The sequence below is a fragment of the Myripristis murdjan genome, chromosome 12 (genome assembly GCF_902150065.1).
Source record: "Myripristis murdjan chromosome 12, fMyrMur1.1, whole genome shotgun sequence".
Classification (NCBI taxonomy): Eukaryota; Metazoa; Chordata; class Actinopteri; order Holocentriformes; family Holocentridae; genus Myripristis; species Myripristis murdjan.
In genome coordinates this window covers 376,383-397,101 of record NC_043991.1, presented here as the reverse complement: position 1 = coordinate 397,101, position 20,719 = coordinate 376,383, and the positions used below count along the sequence as shown (strand labels likewise).

At 44.2% G+C, this 20,719-nt stretch overlaps 1 protein-coding gene across 5 annotated transcripts; it reads left to right on the top strand.

Moving 5' to 3' along the window:
- The first annotated feature begins 405 nt into the window (after positions 1-405).
- fer (fer (fps/fes related) tyrosine kinase) lies at positions 406-16,640 on the top strand. Of its 5 annotated transcripts, XM_030064939.1 has the most exons (21): positions 406-494; positions 1,103-1,224; positions 5,507-5,685; positions 6,122-6,253; positions 7,477-7,650; positions 7,866-7,965; positions 8,405-8,588; positions 8,704-8,841; positions 9,347-9,466; positions 9,780-9,902; positions 10,052-10,247; positions 10,362-10,460; positions 10,737-10,943; positions 11,397-11,519; positions 11,871-11,927; positions 12,203-12,321; positions 12,703-12,797; positions 13,143-13,266; positions 13,578-13,732; positions 14,262-14,384; positions 14,739-16,640. In XM_030064939.1, the coding sequence occupies exons 3-21, from the start codon at positions 5,617-5,619 to the stop codon at positions 14,873-14,875; spliced, it is 2,475 nt and encodes an 824-aa protein (XP_029920799.1). In that variant the 5' UTR covers positions 406-494; positions 1,103-1,224; positions 5,507-5,616; the 3' UTR covers positions 14,876-16,640. The 5 variants fall into 5 exon arrangements, with proteins under 5 accessions (XP_029920799.1, XP_029920801.1, XP_029920797.1 ...); XM_030064941.1 differs by lacking the exon at positions 1,103-1,224 and having other exon boundaries at positions 429-494; positions 10,740-10,943; XM_030064937.1 differs by lacking the exon at positions 1,103-1,224 and having other exon boundaries at positions 429-494.
- Positions 16,641-20,719: the final 4,079 nt, after the last annotated feature.

Genomic DNA, 20,719 nt, shown 5'->3' with positions numbered 1-20,719 from the left:
CACCATATTTTATTATATTTATTTTTATTGTTTTAATTTTTTTTTTTTTTTCCATTTTATTTGTGCCTGCTTTACAAATAACATTATCATTTCCTTCGCCAGGACATTTTCATACAAAAGTATTTATATTTATTTTCAACCTTTTTATTTTCTTATCAGCAACTCAGTCCTGCTTCAACAGAGCATCTTCAAACAGGAAATAACAACAACACGCCACCGGCACTGATGATGGTGATGGTGATGATGATGATGATGATGGTGATGATGATGATGATGATGATGGGGATGATGATGAAGAAAATAAACAAACGGCAGGAGTAATGTTCCAGGGGGAGGAGCCTGTCTTTGCTGGCGTCTCTTCTCCCTCCCAACTTCCGGTTTCCGCCGGAAGCTCCTCCCGCTTAGCCGCTAGCCGCTTTAGCTCGTGAGCCGGACGCCGTGAGGACGAGCCGCAGCCGCAGAAGAAGAACCAGAAGCCCCGCACGCGCCGCAAGGTGAGTCCCGCACGCGCTGATCCCGCATCCGGCGCGGCTCGGCGGCGCCGGGCGGCGCGCGCGGCCGTGTGGAAACAAAGTGCTCGCGCTGCTGTTGTTCGCCTCCTCCGCTTCCTGCCCGCTGCACGAGCCGCGGAGGAAACACAAGAAATAGTCCCGAAACAGGAGAAAAGTGCCGCTCCGCCGGCCAGGCGCTGCTGTTTTCAATGGGAAGGGGCTAACAGTTAGCCTGTTAGCATATAGATTTGTGCTCCTGCTAGTTTAAATGGAGGGGAGCTGGTACAGTTAGCCTGTTAGCATGCTAGCTTGTTTTCCTGTTCGTTTAAATGGAAATGAGCTGGAGGCATTAGCCTGTTAGCTGTTAGCCGTGTTTTCAATGGGTTTTGGTCTGAGGAAGGGCTTCAGTCAGACCGCCCTCTGTTACTGTCAGCACAGAGCAATGCTAATGTTAGCCTAGCAGCTGTTAGCCCTGTTTTCAGTGGGTTTTAATAAACTCACCCGCTCTGTCACAAAGTTAGCATCCTGTCTGTTAGCATCCTGACTGTTAGCATCCTGACTGTTAGCATCCTGTCTGTTAGCATCCTGACTGTTAGCATCCTGTCTGTTAGCATCCTGTCTGAGAGCCGGGTTCCTCCACACCGCCCTGAAGCCGCCCGCCCGTCAGCCCGTCACCCTGACCCGTCAGCCTGTCAGCCTGACCCGGACCGGGACCCGGACTGGACCCTGTGAGGTGCAGCATTAAAACATTAGTGTTGGTGTCAGTTTGGGGGACAGATGTTGTAGAGAAGCAGATCCACTCTCCTCTGCCAGCACGTTGACTCACCAGACAGGAAGCTGCCATGTTCTCCCAAACTGTGAAACATGCTGTTCTCCTGTTTGTGTCCCGGGGGGGGGGCTGCAGGAGGAGCCCCAGGAGGAGCCCCAGGAGGAGCTGCAGGGGGAGCTGGGGTGTGGAATTGCCTTCATGTTGTCAGCACCTCTCCAGCCTCTAGCTGCTGGCTTGGTCAGGCTGTTGGGTTAGATTGTTGTTGTTCTGTTGTTAGGTTGTTGTTGTGTTAGATTGTTGTTGTTCTGTTGTTAGGTTGTTGTTGTTCTGTTGTTAGGTTGTTGTTATTCTGTTGTTGGGTTGTTGTGTTAGATTGTTGTTGTTCTGTTGTTAGGTTGTTGTTGGGTTAGATTGTTGTTCTGTTGTTAGGTTGTTGTTGTGTTAGATTGTTGTTGTACTGTTGTTAGGTTGTTGTTGTGTTTGATTGTTGTTGTTCTGTTGTTAGGTTGTTGTTGGGTTAGATTGTTGTTGTTCTGTTGTTAGGTTGTTGTTGTTCTGTTGTTAGGTTGTTTGTTATTCTGTTGTTGGGTTGTTGTTGTGTTAGATTGTTGTTGTTCTGTTGTTAGGTTGTTGTGTTAGATTGTTGTTATTCTGGGCCCTGTCCCATGCAGCTGGATTAACATCCCCGGGCTTTCTCTCAGTTTTCTGGCTTCACTTAACCAGACATCCACACTCCTGATGTTCAGTCCCATAAAGCTTCACCTCGCTAACTGAACCCAGGCTTTTCCAGTCTAGATCTGTGCACGCTCACATAAAAAGGGCGGAGTTTACTGCGTACGACCAGTATTTCAGATGCTGCCCCAGTGGAGCAAATACATACTTCAAAGTGGTCAGTGTGCTGATTATATCTTACACATGCAGCATATGTACATGTACATGTTGTACAACATGTACATGTACATGTAGTACTGCATGTGAGGCTTCACTTCTTCACACTCTCTCATCCAATGGGCAGGCCATTTTCCAAGAGAGCTGATTGGTCAGTAGGGACAGGCCTCTGTTGTTGGGTTAGGTTGTTCTGTTGTTGTTAGGTTGTTGGTATGTAAGGTTATTGTGTTAGATTGTTGTTCTGTTGTTCTGTTAGGTTGTGTGTAAGGTTGTTGTGTTAGATTGTTGTTCTGTTAGGTTGTGTGTAAGGTTGTTGTGTTAGATTGTTGTTCTGTTAGGTTGTGTGTAAGGTTGTTGTGTTAGATTGTTGTTGTTCTGTTGTTGGGTTAGGTTGTTCTATTGTTAGGTTGTATGTAAGGTTGTTGTGTTAGATTGTTGTTTTATTAGGTTGTTGTGTGTAAGGTTGTTGTGTTAGATTGTTGTTCTGTTGTTGGGTTAGGTTGTTTTGTTGTTAGGTTGTTGGGTGTAAGGTTGTTGTGTTAGATTGTTGTTCTGTTGTTAGGTTGTTGTGTTAGATTGTTGTTTTGTTAGGTTGTTCTGTTGTCAGGTTGTTGTGTTAGATTGTTGTTGTTTTGTTGTTGGGTTAGCTTGTTGTTGTTGTTAGGTTGTTATCAGCTGTGTGGTACAGCAGGTGTGTTTTCATGTTGATTTTGGGCAGTGGGGCTTCTGTAGCACCTCGGCACATTTTTTTCCTAGGATGGCAATAGAATGTGTCTTGTGTTGGGTGGTAATTTTAGCTTTGTGGTTAGCATAGAGGTAAAGGTAAGGTCAGGGTTGAATTTAAGGTAGGCACGGCTTGACCTGGACGCATCTGACGGCTGATTCAACTGATTGTCTCTCAGGGGGCGGGCCTACTGATCAACCTGTTCACCTGAGCTTCACCTGAGCTCATGCAAAACATGCAGCTTTTATTTTTATACTACAGCTTTCAAACCGAACTCCAAGAGTCAGACTGGAGGAGGAGGGTAATGATGATGGTGATGATGATGGTGATTAGGGATGTGCATTTCGATTAATTTTATAACCGAGTAACCTAGCCTGGGCCTACTCGAGTACCCGAGTAATTCGAGTAATTAGGTTAAAAGGGGACACATAAAATCGTTCATATACAGCGCATCAATATACCCCTGTTTAATCGAGGAGAAAACTTTTTTCACAGTCATCGTTATCTTGGTGGTAGACTGCTTTCATGTTTTATCCATGTTCGAGTAAATAAAATGAACATGTATAAATGCTTATTTATTATGCGTAAATGTGAGTGTGACGTTGCGTCTCTTAGTTAGCTAACGTTACATCGCACTGGGAATAGCATAAATCCATGTGCAAGGCAGCGGGTTAAATGAGCTCTGTTTTAGCCCTTTTCCACGAGCACCTACTTGACTCGGCTCGACTCGACTCGACTCGGTTTGAGAGCTTTTCCATCAGGTGTTGGTACCTGGTAGCAGATACTATTTCAGTACCCACTCGGCCGGGGTTCCAAGCGAGCTGAGTCAAGCCGAAATGTGTCGTAAACACCGTGCAGGCTACTGATTGGACGGGGAGCGATGACCCATGAGAGCGACTCCTGCACTAAAACCAAACCCGGCATTTAAAAAAAACAAAAAAAAAAACAAAGGCCACAGCGAGCGTGCGCATTGATCATCACTGAAGTTGACAAAGTCGGAAAATGGCAAGCAAACCGGCAAGCTGGACGGTGCGCCGCCTTGCTATGACGACTCCACCCACGGCGAGGTGGGACTCAGTTATAATGGAAAACCACCCAAACCGAGTCGAGCTGAGTCGAGCCGAGTCAAGCCGAGTAGGCACTAGTGGAAAAGGGGCATTTGTTAAAGTGTGGTTGTTTCACAGACACGATTATCCCAAAATGCATCAACCAGCATTACAGTCTAGACTAAATTTACCCGTCCGATGCAACTCTTTGTCCACTTCTGTTTGCTGTTTCTTGTGTGCAGCTCGCCTCGACAGTCAAAGCAATACGGGAGTGCCCTCTTTTATTGTCGTCGTTTTCTTACGACTGGAATCCAATTATATTACAAGAGTTGTTCTTAAATTTGAAATTTGAGAATCACTGAACAATAACGTTAACGTTTCAGATTGTTTTCTAACAGATGCGATAGCCTCTCCCTCCTTTAGCTCTAGCCTGTAGGCAGGGCCAACTCCATAGGCTTGAAAAGTTCGAGGCTTGATAAAAATATGCTTTTACAAAACGAAAAACCATATTGTTTGATCCAAAAATGTTTAACATCAAGAATACCCGAACCATGACATGATTATGTAGTTTGATCCTGGGCACGTTTGTGTGCCGAGGATAACCGAGTTGTAATTTGTAACCGAGTTGCAAAGTCTCCCCTCGGATAGTCAGGTACCCGGTTAACCCCGCCCACGCCTGATGGTGATGATGATGATGATGATGGTGATGATGATGGTGATGATGGTGATGGTGATGATGATCATGATCATGGTGATGGTGATGATGATGATCATGATGATGGTGATGGTGATGATGGTGATGATGATGATGATGATGGTGATGATGGTGATGATGATGATGATGATGGTGATCATGATGATGGTGATTATGATGATGGTGATGGTGATGATGATCATGATGATGGTGATGATGATGATGATGATGGTGATGATGGTGATCATGATGATGGTGATGATGGTGATGGTGATGATGGTGATCATGATGATGGTGATGGTGATGATGGTGATCATGATGATGGTGATGGTGATGATGATGATGGTGATGATGGTGATCATGATGATGGTGATGGTGATGATGATGGTGATCATGATGATGGTGATGGTGATGATGATGATGATGGTGATCATGATGATGGTGGTGATGATGATGGTGATGATGATGGTGATCATGATGATGGTGATGATGGTGATCATGATGATGGTGATGATGGTGATCATGATGATGGTGATGGTGATGATGATGATGGTGATGATGATGATGGTGATGATGGTGATCATGATGATGGTGATGATGATGGTGATGATGGTGATCATGATCATGGTGATCATGATCATGGTGATGATGGTGATCATGATGATGGTGATGATGATGGTGATGGTGATGATGGTGATGATGGTGATGATGGTGATGGTGATGATGGTGATCATGGTGATCATGGTGATGGTGATGATGATGGTGATGACGGTGCATCTGGTTCTTGGGCCAAATAAGAGACAGCTGATCAGAGTGACGGAGTGTGTGAGTATGATGGGACGGTGCAGAGAGTAAAGATTAATTCCATGTTAAATTTTTCTGTTTCGTCAGCAGACCATGCAGCCGTTCCCTGCTCGCCCTCGCCGTTAGAGAGAGAGAGTGTGTGTAGTGTGTGTGTGTATGTGTGTGTGTGAGAGAGAGATAGAGAGAGAGAGAGATCCAGGATGGGATTTGGTCGGGATTTGCGGAATTCCCACGAGGGACTGCTCAAGCTGCAGGACTGGGAATTAAAGGTAGAATTCACACAAAAACATCTGAAATCATTTTCTATTTCTGATTTTGCCTAAATATTCATTTTATTACATTCATTTATTTTAATTCATTATTTATTATGATGATATTATTTTTGTTGTTCCATTATTATATTTTTTTATGTTTTTCTAATGTTTTTCTTTTTAGTTTATGGTACATAATTTTTTAAAATATATGGTTTAATAAAAGTTACCAGAGTACTGGTTGTTTTTTTTTATTATTATGTTATGCCTCCTGTGTCTGTGTTTCTATTTTTTATTTTGTGTTTGAAAGTTAGTAGCTGTTTATTGTGTGCAAGTTTTTGTGTGTGTGTGTGTTTATTGTCCATGTGTTTACTGAGTGAGAGTGTATGTGTGTGTGTATGTGTGTTTACTCTGTGTGTGTGTGTGTGTGTGTGTGTGTGTGTGTGTGTTGCAGCTGCTGGAGACGGTGAAGCGCTTCATGACTCTGCGGGTGAAGAGCGATAAGGAGTACGCCGCCCTGCTGCTGAGCCTGAGCCAGCAGAGCGAGCGGCCCGACACCGCCGACTACGTCAGCACCGTCAGCAAGGTGCCACACACACACACACACACACACACACACCGACTAACAACCAGAGCCTTACATCAGTTACCAAACATTTCCAAAACATTTTCAGAAAATGACCAAAACTTGATGAGGAAGCTAAAGAATGATTCATTCAGACTTTTTCATTCTTCAAACACAAACAAGGTGTTTCTGTTTACCTGACGTGCTGACGCCAAGTATTTCACATCACCAGTGTCATTTCAAATATAACCAGAGTCATTTCAAATATAACCACAGAGTCATTTCAAATATAACCACAGAGTCATTTCAAATATAACCAGAGTCATTTCAAATATAACCACAGAGTCATTTCAAATATAACCACAGAGTCATTTCAAATATAACCAGAGTCATTTCAAATATAGCCAGAGTCATTTCAAATATAACCCGAGTCATTTCAAATATAACCCGAGTCATTTCAAATATAACCACAGAGTCATTTCAAATATAACCAGTCATTTAAAATATAACCAGAGTCATTTCAAATATAACCACAGAGTCATTTCAAATATAACCACAGAGTCATTTCAAATATAACCAGAGTGTCATTTCAAATATAACCAGAGTGTCATTTCAAATATAACCAGAGAGTCATTTCAAATATAACCAGTGTCATTTCAAATATAACCAGAGAGTCATTTCAAATATAACCAGAGTCATTTCAAATATAACCACAGAGTCATTTCAAATATAACCAGAGTCATTTCAAATATAACCAGTGTCATTTCAAATATAACCAGAGAGTCATTTCAAATATAACCAGTGTCATTTCAAATATCACCAGAGAGTCATTTCAAATATAACCAGAGTCATTTCAAATATAACCACAGAGTCATTTCAAATATAACCACAGAGTCATTTCAAATATAACCACAGAGTCATTTCAAATATAACCACAGAGTCATTTCAAATATAACCACAGAGTCATTTCAAATATAACCAGAGAGTCATTTCAAATATAACCAGTGTCATTTCAAATATAACCCGAGTCATTTCAAATATAACCCGAGTCATTTCAAATATAACCAGAGAGTCATTTCAAATATAACCAGAGTGTCATTTCAAATATAACCACAGAGTCATTTCAAATATAACCAGTGTCATTTCAAATATAACCAGAGAGTCATTTCAAATATAACCCGAGTCATTTCAAATATAACCAGTAAGTGAACAGGTGTTACAGGTGTGCTGTTGTGCGGTTGCAGTCGTGGGCGCAGGTGGTGCGTCAGACGGAGCAGCTGGGTCACGTGATGCGTTCCCATGCCGACGAGCTGAACTGCGGCCCGCTGCACCGGCTGGCGGCGCTGATCCGCGACAAGCAGCAGGTGAAGAAGAGCTACCAGAACCTCCACCAGCAGCTGGAGAGCCAGCACCACAAGGTACCATGGGAAACCGAGTCCACCTGAATGTGCAGTTTAAGAGCTGTGCTTTGAGATGGTGACACACCTGGAAGGTTTTGGGAGGTTTCTGAAGGTTTCTCTGTATTTAGCAGCTTTGTGGAAACTTTGTGTACAGGCCACAGGAGATGTTCTGGAAGCTTTTATTTTGTAGTTTGTAGTTTTTGTAGTCCAGCTTGTGTCCTGTGCGTTGCTAGGTAACCAGGAGCGACCTGGACAAGCTGAAGGCGACGTACCGGCAGCTGAGCCGCGACGCCACCGCCGCCAAGGACAAATACCGCGAGGCGCTGGCCAAAGGTCAGCCGCTCTTCTTCTACTGTTTGATAACGTGCTGTGCTCTTCAGAGTTACTGACTGTGACCCACTTTGACTTTTCATTTTCACACATCACTGCAGCTGGGCTCTTGTTTTTCTTCTGTTGTTTTTGAAATTGCAACTGTTTTTTGCTGCAAGTGCTTTTTTATTTTTTTCTGTAGTTTTTCTCTCCCTGTTTAATTGTATTGATAATTTTTTCTGGCTGTTCTGACAGTCGACTCTGTTTTAAATAGAATGTGTCCTGTTTTATTGACCAGTTTGTTTCTGTCCGGTTGTTTTTTTCCATTATTTTCCAGTCACTACCTGTCAGCTTTTTGGAAAGTTTTTGAAAGTGCTGAGTGCGGAGATTTTTGGAATAGTTTTGACTTTCTCGCACCTCTCCTCCAATCACAGCAGTTGTTTGTGTTCTGGTCCAATGGCAGGGCGGGAGGCGGAGCGTTCCCGCGAGCGCTACGACAAGGCGACGGCGAAGCTGCACAACCTGCACAACCAGTACGTGCTGGCGGTGCGCGGCGGCCGCCTGCAGCAGGACGAGCTGCGGCAGCGGGCGGCGCCCGGCCTGCTGGACGCCCTGCAGCGCATGCAGGAGGACATGACGCTCGCCCTGTGAGTCACACAGCAGAAAACACCGAGGCTGGTGTCAAAAAGATTATTATGAGGCAAAAAGATTATTATGAGGCTTCTCCATGATGAAAGTGTGGTTTTATTGTGGCGGGCACAGGAAGTGCATCCTGGAGGAGTACAGTGACATCACCAGCCTGCTGACGGAGGAGATCGTGGCGGTGCACGAGGAGATCGCCGCGGCGATCCAGCAGATCGACCCGCTGGCCGAATACGAGCGCTTCATCGACGCTTACCGGTCAGAAACATCAATATCAGCCATCAGCCGTCAGGATCAATCACCTGCCTGCTGACACTTCAGCTGGAATTTATTTATTTAAATGTTTATTTGATCTGTTTTTGTTATTTTATTGAATTTTTATTGTATTTTTATATTGTTAAATATTTGTTTTCATTGATTTATTGACTTCATCTGTCAAGTGAAAGTACGAACAAAACATGTTATTGTTTGTCCATTTTGACATAAAATGACTTGATTTTGATTCATTTTTGATAAAACAGTACAGGAGTGTTTCAAATTCTACTATTTAATGCTTTTTTGTGTGTTTTTAATTGTTATCTTACCTTCATAATTTTGATCATTTTTGGACATAATTTAACTTAAAAAAGTTTAATTATTACAAGTGATGCCAACTCACTTTTACATAAATTTATTATCATTATTATTTGTATTTATTGTTTTTCTTTGTTTAAAATATTAAAATTGTTAAATGTTTAATGTTTCTTTTTTTATAATTTGTTAGCTCGTCTGAAGCTCCGGAAGCGGCCGTGGAGTTTGACGTCTCCCTATTGGACGACACCGAGAACCTGCCGGCCAATGAGATCGTCTGGAATAATCTGACAGCCGACAGCCTGCAGGCCATGTGAGCAAATAGAAACCCTGCACAACATTCACCATGGCAACCAGCTCGAACACCATAGACACCACCTATAGTTACCATAGCAACCGGAAGCAGTCACTATAGCAACTATATAGGACACAATAGCAACCACTTACAAGCACCATAGCTAGAACCGCCTAGAAACACCTTAGCAACCACTAAAAACAACCTAACAACCATGAAAAGCACCCTAGCAACCATGAAACACAGCCTAGCAACCAGGAAAACAGCCTAGCAACATGACCTCTGTAGTGACTGTCTAAAGAGCTGTTGGGCGCGTGTGATTGGCCGGCAGGGCGGCGGCGGTGGGGGAGGAGCTGGCGCTGACTCAGCAGAACCTGCGGGCCAAAGAGACGCTGGTGGAGGAGCTGGAGAACAAAATGTCGGAGTCGAGCCAGAACAGCAGCAGGAAGAGCGAGTCAGCACTTTGACATGATATTTGTGATGAGTCGTTAGAAAAACAGATGTCACATGTTTCACTCTTTAACGTCTGCACTACACATGTTTACAAGGTAACTGTGAATGATAGCATCAGTAACCCCGCCCTCTGCTGTGATTGGCTGCCAGCTGCGTGCTGTTGCTGGGGCAGAAACTCTCCCTGCTGGAGCTGCGTCACGCCGTCCAATCCCTGCGCAGCAACGAGGCGCGCCTCGCCTCCCAGAAGGCCTTGCTGGACGCCAAGATGGCCGACGCGGCGGCGCTGGGCCGGGAGCCGCCTCCGGCGTTGCCGTACGAGGACGACGCCCGCTCCGTCGGATCCACGGTAACCATAGCAACAACCATACGGGGCGGGGCTGAGATGACCTTCAGCATTTATTTACATTTTCTCCACAATTATTCTGCACATGTTTACTAACGAGGACCGTCCCTCACGCAGGACAAGGTGAAGGAGCGCAGCTCCCGCTTCGACACGCTGCGCCACTCCCTGGCCGGGATGATCCGCTCGCCCAAGGCCATGCTGGGCGGCTCCAGCTCGGTTCGCCTCTCACTCTCCTCTCTCACTTCTTATCCGCTGCACTTTTACTAAGAAATATTTCAATTCATTCAGTCTTTGACTTTTTAATGTATGCAAGTCAAAGTATTTCTATTCTATTCTATACATTTCTACCTTTTTGGCATTGTTTTAACCACTTAGTTTGGTTTTGTTTCTTCAGTTGTGTTTAAAAAATATTTATTCAGTTTTAAGAATGTCATTTATTTAATGTACAGAATTTAAAAAATCTGAATGAGAAATGTCCCGTTGTTCTTGCAGCAGTTCTTCGACGTGATCCCGACGTCGGAGCGCCCCCTGGCGGAGCAGGAGTGGTACCACGGTGCCATCCCGCGCACCGAGGCGCAGGAGTTGCTACGGCAACAGGGCGACTTCCTGGTGCGAGAGAGCCACGGCAAGCCGGGCGAGTACGTCCTGTCGGTGTTCTCCGACTCGCAGAGACGCCACTTCATCATCCAGTACGCCGACGTACGTCCACCCGCCACCTCCTGCTGCTCCTCCTCTGCTTCCTGTTCTGTACATCAGTCTTAATCCCACAGAATCTGTTTGATTTGTTGAATTTAATCCCACGATGCAGTCATTATTAAATGTTTTTTAATTTTTGGTTTTTCCTCTTTTCAACTTTTGTTGTTTCTTTTTCTTTTGTTTTTCTTTCTCTGTCTGTTTCTCTCCCTCTCTCTCTACATATGTGTATATATACATATGTATATATATGTGTGTGTATGTATATATTTATGTACATATCTATAGATACAGATATATATATATATATATATATATATATATCTGTATCTATCTATCTCTATATATAGCTATAGATAGATAGATAGATAGATAGATAGATAGATAGATAGACAGACAGATGTGTCTGTATTGTTTTTATTGCTCATTTGATTCCTTGTGGATTTGGATGCTCTGCAGAATCAGTACCGCTTCGAGGGGACAGGATTTCCCAGCATCCCTCAGCTCATCGAGCATCACTTCTCCACCAAGCAGGTCATCACCAAGAAGTCGGCCGTGGTGCTGCTCAACCCCGTCGTCAAGGTAACGGCAGCGCAGCGCCACCTGCAGGCTGGCTCAGTTTACTGTCATTAACCTGCTTCACTAAAATTACTGTTGTTATTTTAAAATTAATTTTTGTTTTAATTCATGGACGTATACTGTAATTAATTGATGGTTTATAATTAAATTATTTGTGAGATTTAAATTTTCTAATATTAATTTTATAATTTAATGTTTTTTCAGTCAGTTGGAACTTTAGAATCAATTATTTGTTATTTGTTGGTCTGTCTGATTTTAAATAAACAGGCTGCTTCATTCACCCCACCTGTGTGTGTGTGTGTGTGTGTGTGTGTGTGTGTGTGTGTGTGTGTGTGTGTGTGTGTGACACTGAAGGATAAGAAGTGGATCCTGAACCACGAGGACGTGCTGCTGGGAGACCTGCTGGGCAAGGTGACATCACTTCCTGTTTCCTGTCTGCTTTTGCTGCCGTGTTTTTCCTGTTGTTGTCTTGTTTCTCAACAGAAACACACACACACACACACACACACACACACACACACGCGCGCGCGCGCGCACTACTTACCCACAATGCCGCTGTGTTACCATGGTTACACTCTGGGCTCCGAACATGAGCGAGTGCCACTTCCAACAAATAATTTATTTTAAAATAAAATGTTCTTCTTGTGTGTTCTTACCCATCATGCCCCTCTCTCTGTGGTTGCCAGGGAAACTTCGGCGAGGTGTTTAAGGGCACGCTGCAGCGCGACAAAACGCCCGTCGCCGTCAAAACCTGCAAGGAGGATTTACCGCCAGAGCTCAAGATCCGCTTCCTGTCTGAGGCCAGGTGAGGCCACGCCCCTTAGCCACGCCCCCTTAGCCACGCCCCATGAGAGGGAGCATGCAGGGAAAACAGGGTCAGACAGTTAAATCGGTGGTGAGCTGGCTAACAGCCGACTGTCGCTGCTTCATATCAACATCCAGAGACAGCAGCTTTTATTGTGAAAGGTCTTATTTGACTCCCTGGTCTGATTTGTGTGATTTTTTTTTTTTTGGGTCATTTTCTTCTAATTTAAATTGAAATATATAACTAATGATAAATACCTTTAGTGTCATGTTTTTCTCAGTTTGCTGCTTCACCTCTCTGAAAGTCTTTTCATGATTTTAATTGAATGAGATTTTTTTGGCAAAAACGTTTGAATGTATCGAGGTTTCTGATTGGCTGCAGGATCCTGAAGCAGTACGACCACCCCAACATCGTCAAGCTGATCGGTGTGTGTACGCAGCGGCAGCCCATCTACATCGTCATGGAGCTGGTGCCAGGTGGGCGGGGCTTCCTCTGACCCGGCTGGGAGGGGGCGGAGTCACACGGATGATTTCTGTTTTTTTTTTTTTTAGTTGTGTCTTTTACTGTTTTATCGTTACGTTTCATCATTAAATTATTATCAGTTTATAGGTTTTCTGACATGAAACTGATTTTTTTATTTCCATTCGATAAGAATTCTGTATTTGTGAATGGTTTATCTTATATATTCTTTTGTTTTCCTATTCCATTTTTTCACTGAATCAGTCACTTTATTTATGTTTTCTTTATATGAATTTTATGTTTAGACCCAAATTTCTATCACCTTGATCATGTAGTTATTTTTCCCACTTCCTGTTTGGTAGGCGGGGACTTCCTGTCGTTCCTGAGGAAGAAGAAAGACGAGCTGAAGACCAAACAGCTGATCCGATTCGCCGCTGACGCCGCCGCCGGCATGACGTACCTGGAGAGCAAGAACTGCATCCACAGGTGACGCTCACCTGCCTGCAGGTGCACCTCCTCCCTGCCACCTCGTGTTCTGCTCCTGTTGGAGCCACCTGGACACGCCACGCAGGAACCGCCGGCACCTGCACAACTTACTGTCTTTTATTTTGGTGTTTCATTTTTAAGGACCTGATGCTGCACAACTTCCTGCTGTTTATTTTGAAAAGCCGCTGCCTGAATAATAACCACAGAGCTGCTCGGACAATTGCATAATGGTTTTTTTATTGTTATTATTTTGTGTTTAATGTGTGTGTGTGTGTGTGTGTGTGTGTGTGTGTGTGTGTGTGTGTGTGCAGGGATCTGGCGGCGAGGAACTGCCTGGTGGGCGACGGCAGCGTCCTGAAGATCAGCGACTTCGGGATGAGCCGGCAGGAGGACGACGGCGTTTACTCGTCATCAGGCCTCAAACAGATCCCCATCAAGTGGACGGCGCCGGAGGCCCTCAACTACGGTAACCATGACAACACACAGCTGATTGGCTGAGACGCCGATGTCTCCGTTTACTCTTTCTTTCTTCTGTTTTTTCTTTTCTTTCTGTTCTTTTTTTCAAAGATATTGACCAGTGAGGCTCCAAAGCACAGACCCCTCTGCAAAGGGGCGTGGCTTTGTGCAAAGGGGCGGGTCTCAGCATAAAGGGGGCGTGGCTCTGTGCAAAGGGGGCGGGTCTCAGTATAAAGGGGGCGTGGCTCTGTGCAAAGGGGGCGGGTCTCAGTATAAAGGGGGCGTGGCTCTGTGCAACGGGGGCGGGTCTCAGTATAAAGGGGGCGTGGCTCTGTGCAACGGGGGCGGGTCTCAGTATAAAGGGGGCGTGGCTCTGTGCAAAGGGGTGGGTCAGCAGCCACTGGCCAGTCGCCACCCGCTCTACATGATTTAGTTCTAGTATTGAAGCTTCACCTCTTCCTGCTGCTTTTGTCGTTTCTTCCTTGGTCACGAAAAAGGATTTTATTTTGAAAAGCTGGTGTGTGTTTGGTCGTCGGCAGGGCGCTACAGCTCGGAGAGCGACGTGTGGAGCTACGGCATCCTGCTGTGGGAGACCTTCAGCCTGGGGGTGTGTCCTTACCCCGGGATGACCAATCAGCAGGCCCGAGAGCAGGTGGAGAAAGGTGAGCCGCCCAGAACGTCCCCCTCTTCTGCTTCCTTTCTGTTTCTTAGTTTTCTCTTTTCCAACACACGTTTCTGTTCACAGGTTCTGAACTATCAGGTATTTCACATTGGTTATGCAATAATAACAATAATAATAAATGTAATCATGGGCTGGCCCGTCCGTCTGTCCGTCTGCACCGGGACTGTCAAAGCACAGATGACCAAAATATGACCTTTCAAAATAAAATGAATGATGTATTTAATATGGACAGTAACTGTTAAACATCTTGCTTTGATGTTTTCGTGGATGTGTTTTCTGTAATTATGTGTGGTTTTTGTCATGAACGTGTGCGCCTCGTGTGTTCTGGCGGCAGGTTACCGGATGTCGTGTCCGCAGCGTTGCCCGGATGACGTTTACAAGGTGATGCAGCGCTGCTGGCAGTACAACCCCGAGGAGCGGCCCAAGTTCTCCGAGCTGCAGCGCGAGCTCGCCGCCATCAGGAAGAAGTAGGGCGGGGCAGCAGACTTTGTTTTGGACCGTTTTTTTTTTTTTGTTTTTTTTTTTCCCCAGCAGGAAGTGGGTGTGGCCAGCGATGTGAAGAGGTTACCATGTCCGTTTAGTTTGTATTTAAATGCTAACAGATGCTAAAAACACGCTATACACACGCCAAAAGCCGGCATGAACATCATCAAACACGTTACATGCCGTTGTTTTGTTTTGTTTTCTTTTCTTTTCTTTTCTTTTCTTTTTGTTTTTTTGTTTTGTTTGCCTGGCGAAGTGGGCGTGGCCAGCAGCTCTGATGTGAAGAGGTTGGCATGTATGTAGCATTTAGATGCTAACAGATGCTAAAAAGATCATCGGTGAAGTGAGATTTCTTTTGGGTGGAAAAGGGGGCGTGGCCAGTGGGTGTCAACAATGTGAAGTGGTCATGTCATTCGCTCATTAAATCACATGACAAACGACCCAGAACATGCAGGAAAACATGCAAAACTGTTGGTCAGGGTCAGGTTTTCTGTTTGTTTGTTTATTTCGTGGTTTTTGGTGCCATTTTTGACAGGAAGTGGGCGTGGCCAGCAGGCGTGAATGATGTGAAGACGTTACCATGTATGTAGCGTGTGCATTTAGATGCTAAAAACATGCTCTACTCTGCTAAAAACACCTCGTTAGTGTTTTCTCTCTTTTCTTACTTTGATGTTTGGCAGGAAGTGGGCGTGGTCAGCAGTCATCTGTGTTATGTTTATATTAAAATGTTAACAACATGCTAAAGCTGGCATAAAAATGCTAAAAGAGCTTTCCTCTTGTGAGCAGAAGTGGGCGTGGCCAGCAGGTGTGAATGATGTGAGAAGCTAACAGACACTACAAACATGCTAAGAACGACTGTAAACATGTTTAAGATATTACAAGCACTTTTTTAAAAACATTTTTTTCATTATTCAGTGACAATTTTGAGAGAGAGGGCGTGGCCAGCATGTGTGAGTGGGCGTGGCCAGTGGGCGTGATCAATGCTACAAGGTTAGAATGTATCTACTGTACCATGCACATGGTAAAAGACACAAATGCTACAAAACTCTGTTCATTTTTTCTCCACTGTTGGCTGTTTTTTTTTTTTTGTTTGTTTGTTTGTTTGTTTGTTTGTTTGTGTTTTTTGTTTTGCGGCGGCACGGCGGCGAGCCGTGCGATTGATGTCAAGAGGTTAGCTGGTAGATTTAATGTGTGTTTGGATGCTAACATGCTAAAACGTAGCCCCAGCATGTCTTTAGCTTTGTTTTTGGCAGGAAGTGGGTGTGGCCAGCAGGTGTGAGCCATGTGAGGGTTAGCATGTATGTAGCATGTACATGCTAGCTAACACTACAAACATAAAAACGTGCAAAAAACAAAATTAGCCCACCAGTGAACAAAAAAACTTTTCCCTCATTTCAGCGCTGACTCTGGCAGGAAGTGGGCGTGGCTACCAGGTTGTCATGACACTGAGAGATTAGCGTGGATGTAGCATGCTTTTTTAGCATCTAAAATACAAATACAAAAATACAAATACAAAATATATGACAATATATATGTTTTTTCCTGATGCTAAAGTAGCATGTACTTGGCTTGCTACTTTAACATCTGAGCGCTAACCTTTACAAGACAAACACAACAAAAAGCCAAAAAGCCTGAAAACCCGCAGCCGCAGAGCTAAAGTGTCGGCGGGGTCACAAGGTGCTAACGTGTTGTTTGGATAAATGCTAATAACATGCTAAAATGCTGAAACATGCTAAAAAAAAAAAAAAAAAAAGTCAAATGTGCCAAAAACATGTTTTACTGTTATTTTTTTATATTTTATTTTGAAGTGCAAGTCTCAAACAGAAAGTTATACCACTTTTGCCTTGCCTCAACCGGATGTAGGCAGTTTCCTGGTGCTACCAATACCAAAGAATGCTAACATGCTAACAGCATGCTAAAGGACACTAACAGTTAAAGAACTTAGTTTTTCAATTTGACGTCTGTTTTTGGACTTCCTGGTTTATTGTTAGCTTGGCTGGTTGTTGCTAACAACAGATGCTAGCATGTGTAGCATCCTTGGTTTTCAAATTAGCAACAAGGTGAAAACATTCTCTTAAAGCAGTGGGAAAGATGCTAAAATGCTTTTATTTTGAAGGCAGACGTGTCAGACAGGAAGTTGGACTGTTTCTTTTAATTTCATAAACAGGAAGTAGGTGTTGTTTGTAGGAAGTAACAGTGTTAAGAAATTAGCATTATTGACTTTAGCATTGAATATGCACGTGTTCATAATTAGCTTGAGAGTAATTACACACTAAACGAGTTTAAGGAGTTTAGTCCTCAGAGAATAATTTGAAACAGAAGTGGGCGTGGCTAGCTAGTGCTAATGATGCTAATAGAGGGGAGTGGATTTTTGTCTATGCTAATTTCATGCTAAAATATGATTGAACTAAACGTTAAGCCTGAACGTGCTAACAGCGCTAGGTTTCACACTAAAACAGCATTTTGAAATGCTGAGCTGCAGAAACGCTAAAAGGTGCTAACACCGCTTCATAAAATCCCACTAAAGTAAAGCCACTCCTGCTAGCTGCTCGTGCTACATGCTAACGGCGACAGGAGCAGCTGCAGACGTCTCAGAGGTTCCACTCCTCACCTGAGCTCAGGTGAGAGGCAGGTGCAGCTTTTCAGCCAATCAAACCTGCAGATGAGTTTTGTGCTTTAGCAAAAAGGTCTGATTGCTCAGAAGTGTTGGAGTTCAACGCTGCCTTGCTCATGAGCAGCTTGCCAAAGAATGAGGTGGAATACCTGAGCTACCTGAGCACCGCCTGGGAACACAGGAAGTGCCGTGGGCCCTCAGTGGTTAGCATGGTTAGCATGTTTTAGCATGTTTGAATGAAATTAGCATCTAACAGCAAAAAGACTGTGGCTGTGCCCCCCCCCCCCCCCCCCCACCCCCCCCCATAGGGAGGTCAGTGTAGTGACTCAATAGTGGACCGTTTCAGACACGACTTCGCTCGTTGTTCGGCGCCGTTCCGCAATGCATGATGGGATATATTGCCTGGTTAGTGACCATCAGATGTCCACTACATTTGGCGGTGCATTGTGGGAAACATCCAGTGGACTATATAGTGAACATCAATAATCAGTAACCATTCAGACGCCCCTACAGAATGGCCTGATCTCTATAAAGTGGTTAGGGAGGGGTTTCAGACACAGCCACTATGAAGTTTTCAAAGCACTTTCACTACTGACAGGAAGTGGGCGTGGCCAGCAGGTGATAGCAATGCTAAAGGTTTAGCATGTTCTCGTTTAGTCAGACGCCAAAACGCTGAAATCAGCTGCTGGGGCGGGGGGTGGGGGGGTGGGGGGGGGCATTTTGTCTCTTCCTGTTTCCTTTTTTAACACAAAAACTGACAAAACGCTTCAGCTGTCAGGACCAATCAGAGCGCTCTCTGCAGCTGTTGCCAGGTAAAACAAAAATATCAGCAATCTGGATTTTTGTTATTGTTATTATTGTCATTATTATTATCATTGTGTATTTTGTACAGCGCTTTGTTTATGTTTGGTTTCCTTTTTTAAAAAAAAAAATCACAGTCATTGTGCCTTCACTCGTTTAATAAAAACATTGTGATTTTTTTCCCCCTAATTTTAGCGCCTGTCAATCATTCAGCCGAGTCAGCCCATCGCCCTGTCCTTCCTTTTCCTGTTTTTGTTTTGTTTGTTTGTTTGTTTGTGGCTGTTCTCCAGGAAGTGTGTCTCGACCAATCACAGGTTTTCTCACGACATCAAACAATTTTTTTTAAAGAATTATTACAAATTAATTTTTCGTGGCAGTAAAACCTCATTAATGGTTTACAGAATGGTTACATAAACACCAGCTGTTCAGCTCTTGAACCAGTTAAACCAACAAATCCAAACGCATGAAACTGACAAACTTAAAAAAAAAAAAAAAAAAAAAACCTGAAATCTGAAATAGGAAAAGCAGAACGTGATTGGTCGACACTCTGAGAGGTGGAGCCTAAATTCTCTGCTCATTTTCCGACGCCCACAGCGCCTCCTACTGACTGTAATTGTAAATACTTTGTAAGATGTTGTTATTGTTATTATTATTATTTTGTCTTTTTTGTGTTGAATTTTTCCTCAAATGTCATTTCCTTCCATTTAAATTTCATCTTCGTTTATTTTTGCTCCAGAACACTAATCGTCTGTTCATGTTTTATATGTTTATGCTCTTTATAAAAAAATAAAATTATGTAGCCTTTATTATGAAAATTAAACACTATTATGTGGATGAAGAGTTGTGGAGGTCATCATTTTTTGTTTAAAAGCTTTTTAGAATGTCAAATATTAAATACAATTAAATGTAATGAGAATAAATGTAACCTTTATCAAAGTAATTCAGATATTTTCTTAAATTTCAAAACCACCAGAGGCCTGTATCAGGAAGCGGATTAAGGTGTTAGCGAGATGCCTTCAGGCTCCACTCCGGATTTTCTGTATCACAAAGCTGGTTCACCTCTGATCGGGACAGGAAACCTGTCCTGTCCTGAATCCTACATAAAGCTCCGCCCCCTGGCCAATCAGCTGTTTGCCAAACCGTGGCCTGCCCAATCACTGAGGATCCCCTTGAACAGCGAGTCCAGATGAGGAGAGCGTCATGGCTGAGAGGATTTTCCTGTCTGACTCTCTGAGAGAGAGACAGGCTGTGATGCTGATGTTCAGCAGCTTCAGGCTAACAGCTGCTGCTGCACAGAGCTGACACTCTGCAGGAGAGGAACACAGGAGAGACCATTACAGGACATCTGACCATTACAGGACACCTGACCATTACAGGACATCTGATCATTACAGGACATCTGACCATTACAGGACATCTGACCATTACAGGACATCTGATCATTACAGGACATCTGATCATTACAGGACATCTGATCATTACAGGACATCTGATCATTACAAGGATTTTAGAGGCGTTTCACAACATTTTAGGGACATTTAAAATGAATTAGCTCTAAATATTTTAGGGGGTCAAATTATTCCTGGGGGAGAGAATGGGCCTGATTGACAGCTCGCTGCTGCAAATGTGAAAAAGGATCATTTGTCCTTCATTCCACGTCCTTTTCCCCCCTGAGGGGTCCCACCTGGAGGAGTTCAGCTCTACCTGTCCCACACGCAGCACACCTGTGCACTGAGTTCATGGGTTTCAGTGTCAGATGTGGAAACTTGTTGATGTGGAACTTCCACATTTCTGCAGTCGGCAGTTCACCGCCAAGCGTTCTGCCTCTCTAGGCGGCAGCCGCGGTGTTCCATTTAGAGAGGAGGTGTTGTTTTCCTCCTCACTTTCCCAGTATGACACACTGCTCCTCCTCACTTTCCCAGTATAACACGCTGCTCCTCCTCCTCACTTTCCCAGTATGACACACTGCTCCTCCTCACTTTCCCAGTATAACACGCTGCTCCTCCTCACTTTCCCAGTATGACACGCTGCTCCTCCTCACTTTCCCAGTATGACACGCTGCTCCTCCTCACTTTCCCAGTATAACACACTGCTCCTCCTCCTCACTTTCCCAGTATGACACGCTGCTCCTCCTCACTTTCCCAGTATGACACGCTGCTCCTCCTTTCCCAGTATAACACGCTGCTCCTCCTCACTTTCCCAGTATAACACGCTGCTCCTTTCCCAGTATAACACTCTGCTCCTCCTCCTCACTTTCCCAGTATAACACGCTGCTCCTTTCCCAGTATAACACTCTGCTCCTCCTCCTCACTTTCCCAGTATGACACGCTGCTCCTCCTCACACTTTATAACACGCTGCTCCTCCTCACTTTCCCAGTATAACACGCTGCTCCTCCTCACTTTCCCAGTATAACACT

Coding starts and splice junctions, on each gene's coding strand:
- fer (XM_030064939.1), top strand. CDS start 5,617: ATGGGATTTGGTCGGGATTTGCGGAATTCCCACGAGGGACTGCTCAAG. Junction 5,686..6,121: donor TGCAGGACTGGGAATTAAAG/GTAGAATTCACA, acceptor TGTGTGTTGCAG/CTGCTGGAGACGGTGAAGCG. Junction 8,842..9,346: donor CGCTTCATCGACGCTTACCG/GTCAGAAACATC, acceptor ATAATTTGTTAG/CTCGTCTGAAGCTCCGGAAG.